The sequence below is a fragment of the Passer domesticus genome, chromosome 3 (genome assembly GCF_036417665.1).
Source record: "Passer domesticus isolate bPasDom1 chromosome 3, bPasDom1.hap1, whole genome shotgun sequence".
NCBI classification, from domain to species: Eukaryota; Metazoa; Chordata; class Aves; order Passeriformes; family Passeridae; genus Passer; species Passer domesticus.
The window spans coordinates 104567457-104580847 of NC_087476.1; the positions used below are offsets into that span (position 1 = coordinate 104567457).

Genomic DNA, 13391 nt, shown 5'->3' on the forward strand with positions numbered 1-13391 from the left:
GCAAAGAAAAAAAAGATGCATCTTTCTGGCTCTGAAGCTGGGACTTTGTTTATTGACCAGAATAAACTTTTTTCCTTCTTGTAAGCACAATAAATGACACTTTCACAGTAAGCTTATGATGGGTGTCTATAACATGGCAGCAGCAGCCCTATTATTGATGCAGTTATACGGGTAAAAAATGTACATATTATGATAGTTTTATGTTGCAATGGGAAGAGATTCAGTTATGCTCATAAGTTGTATTCATAGTTCTGCCAGTTTGCCCCACTATAAATGCAAAAGAAAACGTTTTTCAGCTTGTCAGATTGCACAGAAATTAAGATCATTCTCAAGGAGAATGGTTTGGAACAAAGTGCCATGTAATCCAAGCATGTGGAAGATGAAAAAATCCAGCAACATGCAGAGGTGGGAAGCATAGTTCATAAAGGCATCATAATAAATTACATAATCTAATTATGTAATGTCAATCAGTTATTTTTAAGACAGACTTTTTACTTTGAAAAAAAAATCAGTTTAATTCAGCGCAAGCAACCATTGTTAAATGAATACTTAACCCAGCTTAAGATAAGGCTCAAGCATCACCAGAATGGCAATACCTAAAACATCCTCTTTTTTCTGCTGTTCCATCCTTTTTATATCTTTTTATGTATATCTGTTAGTAATCTAATTTATGATTACTAACATAACCTACCACTAAATACCACACTTAGATGTGTCCTGTTGTGGCTGTAATTGTATTTATTACATATTTCTTAAACATGCCCCCATATTCTACAACAGAAGTATTACATTTCAAAATTAAAATGAAATGAAATGAAATAAAATAAAATTTTAAGAAGAATTAATTATATTACAAAGATGCTGTTAGAAAACCTAGCAGACTTGCTTTGTAAACATCTTGTAGGTAAGATGGCCGATTCCTTATAGCTCTGAGTACACAATGTATATTTAAATAATAACTTTCAGATTATTTTTATATGCCCACAGCCACATTTTCAAAATCAGCTTCTAGGACTCTGATGGCCAATATGAGCACAAACCTTTTATGCTGAGCTTTCATATTTATGCACAAATACAAGGCTCCATGAATGTCAAGCTGACAATCAGATTCACTTCTGGTTTGTGCTAAAAATTGCAAATTGTATAATGTGAAGAAAACTTGTCCATTCACTTTAAGTTACCAAAATGCTGATGATCAAGTAGGAAAGACATTCAATGGTATATTTAATAGGCTGCTTGTTACTGCTTTCTCAGGCAAAAATATTTTAAATTCAAATAAAGATCATTTGGCAACTCACAGGAAACAAGACTCTGTGATGATGTGACATCTACAGCTCGCAACTTTCTAGGACACTCATGCTCGCTGCATTACATCAGAGTAATTCTGATAGCTCTGCCCTTATCCTTTTTAGACAAGTGATGAGGCAGGCAAAACATCACTTTCTGAAGTCTATCTGAGCTCGTTACTTCAGGGAGAGAGATCCATTCACAGTTAAAATCCTCTTACTCAACACCATAGTTGGCACCCTGTTGTGGATACAACAAGGAGATCTGGAATAGCTGCAATAAACACAGCACGAAATGTAACTCTGAAAAGTAATGGTGATATAAATAGATGTTTTGTAAGCACACTAAATGTGCTTACAGGTTATTTTCAAATACAGGTAGTGTGATAACTAAAATACATCAGAAATCTCAGCTGAGGTACAGTGCCATGAATAGGGAATAGCACAGAGCCATTCATTTTTGGCTGGGCAAACCTCACTGAGTAAAAACAACTGCTGAAATCAGAGGAGTCTAAGATTTTCAGAATCTGGCTTTGTACAAATGATTATGGGTGTAACATGCACTCTTTGCTGAGCAGTAAAGGTGACCACATCCAAATAATGACAGCCTTGGTTTATTTGACATGTAAAATGCAATTGTATATAATTTATACAATTTGAATATCAGGATTCTGTATCACTTAAAATACAAAAGCATGGTTAATGTTACTTGTTTTTCAGAAGTTTCTTAAAACAATCCATGTCATTCAAGTATAAAATAAATTTTTTTTAAAGGCAGTATCATTGGTCTTGCTGTAAAACCTCATTAGTAGGAAATGGCACAACTTTGGAAAGGAAGGTACTCACAAAGCTGTGATTTTGCCCACATATTTGGTATTGCACACCTTCTTCTGGCAGAAAGTTACAATTTAGCTGGCAGAAACGGCTACTTAACAGCATTATGAATTATATATTTTAGAATAACTTAATTATTACCAGCAATAGTTCTTTATTAAAAATGCATTAATTTAAAATCACCACAATTCGCAACAAAATTATAAATAGTACCAAATTTTTTGGTGCTGTGTGCTTTTAAATAGTTGTGTTTCCTAGGGAACTTTATGTTTAAGAGATTGCTTATAATTCAAAAGTATTTATGAGATCAGCCACAGAATGGCTGAGGTGGACAGGTTCCCCTGGTGATCACCTCATCCCAACACTGCTTAAAGCAGGGTGAGCAGGAGCAGGTATCTCAGGGCCACAACCACTTGGGTTTGGAATATCTCTAAGGATGGTGATTCCACAACCTCTCTGAGCAACCTATGCCATTGTTTGACCACTCTCACAATAAGGAAAGTTTTTCTCAAGTTTAAAAGAATTTTTCATGGTTTATCCATTGCTTCTAGTTCTTTCACAGGACACCACTGGGAAGAGCCTGGCTTCATCTTTTTTACTCTGCCCCATCAAGTATTTATACACATTGGTAAGATCCTTCCTGAGCCTTCTCTGCCGCAGGCTGAACATTTCCACCTTCACTCCTCAGATCTCAGATGCTCTATACCCCTCACTACCTTTATGGTAGTCTTTTGCTGGACTCATTCCTACATGTCCCTGTCTCTTTTGTGATGGGGAGCTCAGAAATAAGCTGTCATTTGGGGGTGGTTTAGAAAAGTACAATTACAAATTTTAATGCAAAATTTTGAACTGAAATGTTATTGTTGACATTTGAAATCCAGGTAAGAATAGCAATGCAATTCTTCTATTAACCGTAACTGTACATTTAGAAATATAGCATATATATTAATCTTCCACCGCTTATAGAATACCTAACTCCTCATTCTGTGGGTAGGCATCCATGCCTAATGAAGACCATGACTGCCTCAGACAGATGGGCTATAGCCCAAATGTCCATCTAAAGAGTTAGCTGGAAGATTAATACTTCTGTGATCTCATCTCAGGCAGGTTACAGACATCCAACACGTGATAAAGTTTTGCAACTGATCCATACTGAATGCCTCTGAGAGGTGAACAAGCACGCTGCAGTCAGGAGTCCTTCTCCAATACAACTGAATGAATAATGTGTGTTTGCCCTGCTGAAAACTGGGTGCTGAGTCTCCAGATCAGCATTTTCCCCCCAGCTCTGCGTGCCACAACATCCATGCATCATTGGAAAGCTGGAGTCTTTTAAGCAAGTTTAGTCTGTTTTATGTTAGTGCCTCAGTGTGTATGCCAAGCAGTAGAGTTAATTGACTGGTATCTCTGCTGAGATTAGGGGTGGAAGAAATTTCCCTCCTGGACTTCACACTATCCCATAGATAAAGAGCAGGAGCAGGGCTCAAACACACCATAGCATTGAGCCTGCAAGAGAGGAGGAACCAAGCAATACAAACCCTCAGCTTCAACAGGGTCATCCTGTTCCAAAACAATTTCATTCTATTTTCTTTGGACAGGAAGAAAAACTAACAAAATTTTGACCCCTTTGTATTTCTGATTATCACCACGGCTGAAGAGCAACTGCAGTGGATTTGAGAGGATTTGGACTGAAATATAGAATTAAAATAACTACTCCTAAAATTTATCAATGCCCATTGTATCCCGACAGTCATAGAGAAATCCACCCAAAGGTGTTGAGAGAAGCCATCTTTTAAACAAACAGCTCAGCAGAAAATATCACACGGATCTCAGCTCCCTAACACAAAGGTCATGATCTGGATTCCTCAGCTGGCTGTAGCTGGAAAGACTGCTGTGCCAGGACATCATATTAGCTCACATCATTCCACAGTTATTTCAAGAGCTGTGTGCTATGTCTCCTAGCATGGATGTGCCTTAAAATAAGCATCAATTCCTGTGAGGAAGAGGAAATGCAAATCAATTATAGAAATAATGAAAGAGGCTAATAAGATTCAAATGAGAATAAAACACTCTGAATGCATTGAAATAATGTCAAATTGCAGGTGATCACTTCTTTATAGGGTTTTATACCATAGGAACTGTATAAGTATTCAGAAGGATGAAAACAGTTATGTTAACAATGAGGGAACAGCTTTTTCTAAGTAATGAAATGGAGATAAATGAAAAAATAAAACCTGAGGCACTGCAGAATGGGACACAATTGGGAGCTGTAGAATAAGATAATATTTTACTATGCTTTAGTTTGGAGGGCTTTGCAAGAAATGGGGAATATCTTAATTCCTATTGATGTTCACCAGAACTGAGCCATCAACAGGATTACACCACAAAACTCACCTTGTGAAGTTGTGAGGAAACATTATTCCAGATGATTCAGAGCAAAAGGAGGAAATGAATCCTGTAAACATTTATATGTATGAGTAACTGTTCTCCCAGGGTTGTCCCACTGATTTCAGTATGCCTATTATATAAGTGAACTGATGTGTATGTAAGTGTTTGCAGGGATTAACATTTAATGAAGATTAACATTTTCTCATGGCTGCATATAACTCCATCCAGCTGATAGAACTGCCAGGACCTGCTGGGGTGAAGGAAAATGCTAGCTATGCTGCTTTTCTGTGATTACTCTCACTTATAAAAAGATCTGTGGGAAGGAGGAGACATGGGCAGCTCCTGTCTTCCTAGACAGGGAAGTTTGATACAAATCTCACAGCTGTTTTCTGCTGGGACAGCACAGCTGCTGTAAGGCAGACAGAGACAGAATCTCAGCTGCACAACCAGATATTTTAAAAAGACATAGTCTGGAACTTTTTTTTGGTGCTTTCTGGGATGATGGAAATAAGAAGCATCACTTTATAAATTTTGGTATAAGCAACTAGTCAAACTTGCAAGATGCTTGAAAACATGTTGAAAAACATTGTTGTGTGCACCAATGCATTGAATTGCCCTGTCAGGCACACACAGAAGACAGATGGATATGCTCTGGGCCTACAAATATGGTTTTAAAGAATTGGCCCCAGTTGTCACTGGAGCATCTTTGAACATAAAATTAATGCAGTGAACACAAATGCAGACAAGCATTCAGTCTTGTTTAAAAATGCCCCATGGCTGCTCACTGAGTATGCCTATTATACAGCTGGGGAAAGAATTAAAATATGATTTAGCAGGAGCCAGGCTAGCTTTAAGCAAGCTTACTCTGTTGTTGATAGGCAAGTTCAAGTAGCACTGAATTCAGTGCAGCTGATTTTCACAGGTCCAAAATCAATTATTGGGAAGATATAAACTGCTGTAGCCAGACTGTTATACACGTATCAACACTTTCAGTTTCAGATAATTTCTAAGTCCAGTGCCTTGGTATCTTTGAAGAGCAGCCAGTGGGTTTAGCTATGCCCAGCTTTGCAGACACTGAGCCCAGAGACCAGCTTTGCACAATAAAAGCATACAGCTTTAAGCACAACAGGATTTTGTACTTCTCTCATATGGGTCATGCCATTTTAATAATGCAGAGGCAGTGCTACACAGAGCTGCTTTTTAGGACAGGATGTACCTAAAGAAATAATGCCCAGTTGAATTGATAAAACAATAATCACAGGAATGTCTCTGACCTCATGCTACTCTTACTAACAAATACTCCTTTAATAGTGGTGAATTAATGGTATTGAGCCCTGTGCAATCTGACATGCAGCCTGTGAGATGACAGAGCTCAGACAGAAATATTCCACCTCCGTCAAGTCAGCTGGCTCCTGTTACAGCACGGGTGTTAAACCATGCTGCTGAACAAGCTTTGGCAGCCACCATGCCAGCTTCCTGAGAGAATGAATCACAGCAGTAGCGGGTGATTGAACGGGGGTATATACAGTGGGACTCCTTAATTTCCTTCAGCTTCACACTTCAAATCAATTGCAGCAACGCTCAGATCAGATAACAGTGAAAAGTGAGTTCTGTTTCTTTCAATGCCACCCCCAGCCTGATCTTCTGTGAGAACAACGAAACTGTAGGTGGAGGAACCTGCATATGCCCAGGTAGAAACACATCTTGGTACTTTATTTGGACTCTGGAGATGCTAGTTGCAATGTCTACATAAGAAATGGTGTCAGGTTGTTCCAGACATTAAACGCAGGTATTGTTCAGGTTTTATTCTTCACTGCATTGCAGAAGAGCATTTCTAACCTGTAACAAAGAAAAAATGAATATTCTGTCTCCAGCTCATTTTACAAATACTAGACTAACGATACCTAGCAGGCTGTTTGCTAATGTCTGATTAACTTTGCTTTTGCTTTTAAATAGCTTTTATTAGAACTAAAATAAATCACTTATTTGAAGGAAAAACTAATTGTACAAATCAAGAATTTGATTTTTTTTTTGCATGCAGTTCACACAGTGAAGAAAAATCTGATTACTAGATTTCATTTACTGACTTAAGAAAACCCAAAACCAAGTTGTGCCTTATTCTGCGCAACATTTGTAACTTTAAAAAAAATGATTGGAAGTTTGGCCTTGTGACAGGTACCAGGAGAAAAATTTTCAAATATATTCCTATGACATATTTATTTACCTACATGGACCAAATATTTCTTTGTCTTCATTAGGATTTTTTGTATATAGAAAATACTTGGAGAAATGGCAGATGGCAGAAGCACAGCTGCATCTACAATTGTGTCTGATACCTGTGATGACCTGAGGAGGAAGGAACAACACAATATATGTCCCAGGAATCGATAGAAATTTCAAGGGGTAGTTGGAGTAGAAATGTGAAAATTCTATTTCAAAGACTATTTTTGTTATTAGGATGCTATTGCAATGTCAAATTTTTATTGCAAATTCTAGAACTGCTACTGTAATAAAAGGCATGTTGCTAGAATAAAAAGCAATTCCTAAGCAATTGCAGCATCTGCTAAATTATAAAGCCAAATGTTTTCTGGGAAAAAAAAAAAAGAAAAAAAAATTAATTCTAAAACTTCTGAAAACAGAATTTAAACTGAAATAAGTTTGTCTATTTTGACAGTTACTTGTTTCCTGGTTTGTTTTTTTAACCTGGAATTTTGAAGTCATGATTTTGCCACATCAGACAATAAAATCCATTCCTAATATTTTAACTCTATTTTCTTACAGACAGATGCTACTGATTGTGATGTGTATTTTAACCTTGTGCTGCCTTTTGTTCCAGTAGTAGAACCAGACTGAACGATTTCCTTTATCAATTTCCATGCACCTAAGAAATACTGGTATGTTTAGACTCAGAAACTGGCAGTCAGGGAGTCTTTGAAATACAAAGGTATTCCTTAAAAGAAGCAAAAAATAATTTTTTTTTTTGCATATCAATTTTTAAGACCTCTGTATTGCCTTGAATTTTTTCTTTCCTAAATATTATCCCTATATAGGCTCTGAGACTCTTATGTCATCTGATGTTTCCTGTACTATCACCTCCAAATATTCCTGCATCTCTTAATTTCTTCCTAAATTCTCCACAAGGCCATTCATAAACTTCTCCTCTTACAAGCTTCTCCTTGATGCCAGGAGCTATGTTGCTCACTGTGGTCAACTGCAGATAAAGAAGCATCTCTGAATCAAATTTGCAGCCTCGCTTTGCTTGGGCAGTATCTGTAGTTTTAGGATATTTTCTGTGACATACCACAAGAATGAGATGCAATGCAATATGCTGGGTTGCCCTAAAGGGAAAGGGGAAAATGTGTACAGGGAAGAATTTTCTGGACCACCGTGTTTGAGAGGCTGCAGTGAATCCCAGTGTACTTCAGTAAATTAAATATTTACAAAAAGTAGTGGCAGTGGTCAGTCCCCATTTCTCCCTTTGCCGGGACCCTTGGGATGCCTCCACTTCCACACTATCACATTTATGGCAAAATGCAGTATCAGATTTAATGAAAACTCTGTGCTTCTAAAAGACCACTGCACTGATTGTTTTGATAGAAAAAGCAAAGAAGCTGAAATATTTTGCCATGATTGCTAAATATATCTCTGCCCTGCAAACAGCAGCAGAGATGGTGTGAGACAATGATCCCTAACTGAAAGGATGTTCAAATTCAATCTGTAACATTGACTCTTTGTTATCTGTGATCATACTAAAAACACATGCATACTGTGAAGTAAGCAGCTTTACCTTAGATAATGCATGCTTTGGATGGAGATGACAACTAATTTATTAGGTTAGCACTTCAGAATTTTTGACCTTCAGCTATGGTTTCCAAGTTTTGTTCACCAGGACAGATTAGTGGGAATGTATTGTGTGCATCTGCCATTGGAGCTGCTTTATGGTTTTGGCTCAATATGCAAGCAAAAATCTTTAACATGCTACATACTGCATTTTTCCATTACGTGAGGTATCTTAACTTATAATTCTTGATGCAAATGCTGAATGTCTTGATGTTTCAATGTAATGATCATCAGGGTCATGGTGATTTGGGTATCTTTCTTGACCTATGGAAAACAGTCCAGTGGCTTCCTGCATAATGATATTTATCTGGTCCTGCATTTTAAAGCATGCACTCATTAAGATGATAAATAGGTAGGTAGTATTAAGATGATAGAGTAGAAGTATATCCTGCTTTTCAGCTTAAAAATAATTCTTTTATTTCAAAGGGACTGTTGAACTTGTTTCCTAAACTTTGATAGAGAGGTGGACAACTATTTAATGAACAGTGACTTTACAGCTGAATTTTGGTATCAGACTAGAAAGGTGCAAATTTCTTGTACAGCTAATGAAGGAACTGGTGCAAAAATGCAGAGTCTAGAACTGATTCTGGTCCAAGCTGGAATTTCACCCATCAGAAATAATTCATGTGCTTTGTGTGCGCATTACTGTTTGTTGCTGTGCTTCCAGTCCCGGAACACAGGTGGTGAGGCTCCCTCCCAGCGATCCCAAGTGAAGGACCCGTGGCACTCCTCTGCCTCTGACGGGAGTTGATATTGACATTGATATTCCAGCCAACCTGCAGTCCAGGAAATCACATTTTCCTCCCTGTACTTCCAGCTGGATAATGTGCCTCCAGTTCTCTGTCCGAGGCTGATAACCAGTGCTGCTGGAGGGTTTGAAAAGTCCAGGCTGACAAATTCGAACAAGTTCCTCTGTCAGCAGCAGAGCACAGAAGACAGGAGATCACTCCTCCATGCGCGCCCCCAGAGCGGCCTCCAGGGGCTTCCAGGCCCTGCACCTCCCGGATCCGCCCGCGGTCGCTCAGCCTCCGCAGGCGCCGGGCTGCGGGCGAGCACGGCTGCAGGCAGCGGGCACCTGCTCAGGGAAACCCTCTTGCCCTCAGCAGTGATATTTTCCTTCTGTCTCCGTGTGCCGGCGGTGCGGGAGCGGGCAGCGGCAGGAGCAGCGGCAGCTCCGCCGCCGGGCCGGGGAGGGGGCGGCAGCGCCCGCCGCGCCCCCATCGCCGCCCCGCCCCGCGATAAACGGGGAAGTGCGGAGATGTAATTTGTGTCATTTCCACGGTGCCGGAGGGAAGCATCGCTGTTCCACAGCCCATCCCGACCCCGCGGCCGAGAGGGAGAAACCCGGACCGGGAGCCGCCCCCAGCCCGGCCGCGGCGGAGCGGGCGCCTCTGGCGCGGCCGGTCCCTCCTGGCGCGCCGTAGCGATGCTGCCGGCGCCGCTGCCCTCGGAGGCTGTTCCCAAGATGGCGGCCGCGCGGGCGGCTCTCCGCGGCCGCGCTCCTGCAGCCGGCTAGGGACCGCTGCCCTCCTCCCGCCGCCGCCGCTGCTCGCTGCGCCCCGCGCCGCGCACCGGGGCCCGCCGCCATGCCCGCCACGGTGCATGCATGAGAGACGCCGCCGCGCTGGTTTGTGCCGCCGCCGCCGCCATGGAGGAGCCGCCGCCGCCGCCGGCGGGGAGGTCAGTAGGCAGCGCTGCCTCACGGGGAGCTCGGTGCACGGAGCGGTGCCGGGCGGGGGCTGCCGGAGCCGGGGGTGCACGCTGTGTCCCCCTGCAGAACCTGCGGCGGCTGCTGCTTCAGCGCTCCTGCAGAGCGAGACGGTGCTGCGATAGGAAATCTCTGGTGGCTGCGGTGGGTAAGGCAGTGCTTTGTGGGCGCTTTGCATTTAAAAGCAAATCGTTTCCTTGGCCCCCAGCCTGGCAGCGGTGCGAGCGGGTGTGTCGGGGTCGGGCCGGGGGTGCGGGGCTGCAGCTGGAGCCCGCGGGAGGCTGGCGGAGCGAGCCCTGCGCTCCTTGACCTGCGAACTGCGGCGATAAAAGCGCTGCCCTCCTGCAGGGCTGCCCCGTGTTTATGGCAGCCGCGGTGAAAATCGGGCTCTCTGGCGTGCCGGTGAAACAGCAGGGTCGTGGCGTGTCGCTGCTGGCTGGCAGCGTTGCAATCGATAGTTGTAAGACGCCAGAGTTAAAAAAAAAAAAAGCGTTCACAAAGAAGTGTTGTGGTGCCTCAAAGCTTTCTGCCACTGCTGTCACCTCCTGAATGTGCTGACCTGCAGATTGGCTTTTTGCAAGTCTCCATCTGTGCCCTGCTGAGAGATGGGGATGCAAATTGCTTTATGGTTTAGTGTTTCCAGCTGGCTGCAGAAGTATTGCATAAGTCCAAGTTATTAATTCCGTGGCAATTATTTCTCATTTTTAAATAACATCCTGTTGATGCACTTCACTTCTCACTAGGAGGCATTCAGGAAACGTTTTTAAAACGCTTGTGTGATCAATTAGTGCTGTAAGGTAGTAGTCAGGTGCATTGTGTTCCAGGTGTGCTGTGCAAAATATCTGCTGTCGTGTTGCTGAGATAGGTCTTGGGTATTGTGAGCTGCTGTTTTATACTGATGGGATAAAAGGGAACTTGTGATGTGCTCCTGTGTGGGTCAAGGCTGTGGGTTTGAGCAATGCCTTTGAGTTTTCATTAACGATTTGTTTTCCTCTCATGAGAATTCGAAAATCAGAATATATATAATATTAGTAAGATTTAACAGAAATATTATGAAATACAAATGCTGTAGGGCATCTGAATTAGTAAGCTTCTAAGTTCCTTTTCAAAGGATTGTTCAAAGACTAATACTGCAGGTTAAGCAGAAAATGATTTGAAATAAAATTTGTACAACAGCATGACCCAAGCCTGGGCTGTCTTCATGTAGAAGAGCAATCTTCAGAGCCTGAATAGAAAACACCCAGGCATTTCCTGTGCAGGGCCATTTCTGACCTCTGCTGGATTCTGCTTATTACAGGACAGTTTATATGAGTCGGATGTGGGTGTGGATAATGTGGTGACAACTTTACCCAGCAAATGAAAATTGAATTAGCTATTTCGGAGTGAGCTGGTGGGTGGGAAGGGGATGTCTCAAAACAATTAGGTAGCCTTAATTTGTGTAGGGTAATGCATGTACTCCATCCACTGTGATTCACTTCTGCGTGTACTTTGTGTCCCAAGTTCACACCTGCTTCTCTGGCTTTATGCAGCACTTGCTTTTACTTAAATGCAATACAAGTGAAGTATCTGAAGCTTTTTCAAACGTGATTACTTTTGATTTAAATTTTGGAATCATCATTAGGTGTTTATCCTTGGGGCTGTGAGGCCAGAATCTTGTTGAAATCAGTTTATTTTGCACAGGTTTGGGCGTTTGAAATCCATTTGATGGCAGATTGTTTTTAATCCTGTTTGTAGAGTATGAATGTGTTCTTATAATAAAGAGTTCTGGTTAATACTAAAGTGCATTGCTATAATGCATTCTCTTTAACTTTAGTTCTGGTGGAGAAGTATTCAGTCATTCTGAATTAGCAATGCACATACATTTGTTTGATAAACAAAGCTTATTGGTTTGTTGTTTTGAGACTGCCTGGTGTGAGAAATCTGCTTTGTCTTTGTGAAGAGTCTGTCTCTTATTAGAATATAAATGCAATGGTAAATTTTATAAACTGAAGGCAAATAGAAATTATATTTATGGCTTTTTTTAATTACACAGTCCTTAGTCAAAAGCTTTGGATTGTGAATCCCTCTCCAAAAACACTGTTTTTCCCAGGTCTTCCTTTCTTTCTGGAAACACACTTCGGTGGGAGGAGAGAGGGGAGACAGCTCTAAACTGGAAACTGCTCAGGGAAGCTACCAGCAGATGTTGATTTTGAGATAGAATTGCACTTTGACCCTGGATAGCATGCAGTGCTTATGGATAAGTGAAAAGATACTACTGAAAGGTTTAGTGAAGAATTCACATTTAAGTATCAATCGTTAAAACAAGTGGAAAGTTTTCAAGCTAAAATGTTTCCCCTTTGATAATCTAGAATGCTAATTAAAACAGATGTGTTTGGTGCTTCTTGATTATTACCCATACGCTTTAAATTTCCCAAGCCCAATTTTAGGCTTTCCCAAGAATTTTCTGGCACAAAATCTACTACAGAGAAAAATGAGCCCTTAAGCATGTCCTTTGTTGGGACTTTGCCCTTTGTTTGGGGGCACTGCAAAGGCATGGAGAGCCACAGGGCTACCCTGACTTGTGCCTTATTGCTTGTAGCGCTCTTTCTCCTGGCATAAATCCAGTGCAAGGGGTGAAGGAAGGACCAAGGCTGTGAATAAAGTGGGAAGGAATTGTGAATTATGTGGAGGCTTCCTCCTTGCTGGGGAACCTGTCAGTAGTCTGTCTATCAGATTTGTTGTCCCTAGGATGACAGTGAATTGGGGCTGTCAGTCTGCAGCATCTGTGGTTTGGGGGAAGCCTGAGGTTATGTCATGAACTGTGCTCAGCCTCTCTTCCTGCTTGCCAGACTATCTGTATGGCTGATAGAATATGAGCAGTGAAAGGGTTTATTTTATTAACTTAAGATCATAGCTTCAATGGGAAAAATGATTTAAGTATATAGAGCTTTGCCATAGCTTTTATTCCCCCCATGCATTTAAATGAGGTAAGATGTAATCTCTATTCTACATGTATTGCATTTTCTTGTTTACATGTGCAAGATTGGAATGAATGACTGATTGCTGCACCTACGCACAAACACACATGAAGTGCTCGTTGAGATGTCTTTGGCATTTGTAGCAGTAAGGATTAGTCTGTGTTGTGTGGCTGCTTGGGTTGTTTTTATGTCTGTTAATTAGTGCTGTCTGTGTCAAGGTTGGTTTTACTGTTATGTAAGCTAGTGGTATTGACCTTTGTGGAATGCATACTGTGCTGTGATGAAAACAAATCTGCTGAATTTAAAGGAAAGCATAAGGGATATGCAGTAATTCTTGCTTCAGGGAGCTAATTGGGATTTTTAGAGGCTTATAACGATTTG

The 13391-nt window shown here is 41.4% G+C and overlaps 1 protein-coding gene and 1 long non-coding RNA gene across 11 annotated transcripts in view; one reads left to right on the top strand and one right to left on the bottom strand.

Moving 5' to 3' along the window:
- Nucleotides 1-521: 521 nt before the first annotated feature.
- On the bottom strand, nt 522-9062 carry LOC135297373 (uncharacterized). Of its 2 annotated transcripts, XR_010359385.1 has the most exons (3): nt 8293-9062; nt 4512-6344; nt 522-4110 (listed from the first exon to the last, which is right to left on the bottom strand). It is a non-coding gene; the product is annotated as an uncharacterized LOC135297373 (long non-coding RNA). The 2 variants fall into 2 exon arrangements; XR_010359384.1 differs by lacking the exon at nt 522-4110 and having other exon boundaries at nt 6194-6344; nt 6734-9062.
- Nucleotides 6174-13391, top strand: part of MAP3K4 (mitogen-activated protein kinase kinase kinase 4) — a 66487-nt gene continuing 59269 nt past the window's right edge. For 7 of the 9 annotated variants that reach the window (XR_010359383.1, XM_064414858.1, XM_064414865.1 and 4 more), the window contains exon 1: nt 9643-10025. Coding sequence is in view for 8 of the 9 variants with exons in the window: in XM_064414858.1 (XP_064270928.1) it covers nt 9952-10025 (74 nt within the window). In the remaining variant the exon portion in view is untranslated. Of the gene's footprint in view, nt 6197-9642; nt 10026-12999; nt 13020-13391 lie in introns of those variants that run through there. The other 2 variants (XM_064414860.1, XM_064414861.1) reach the window with 2 other exon arrangements.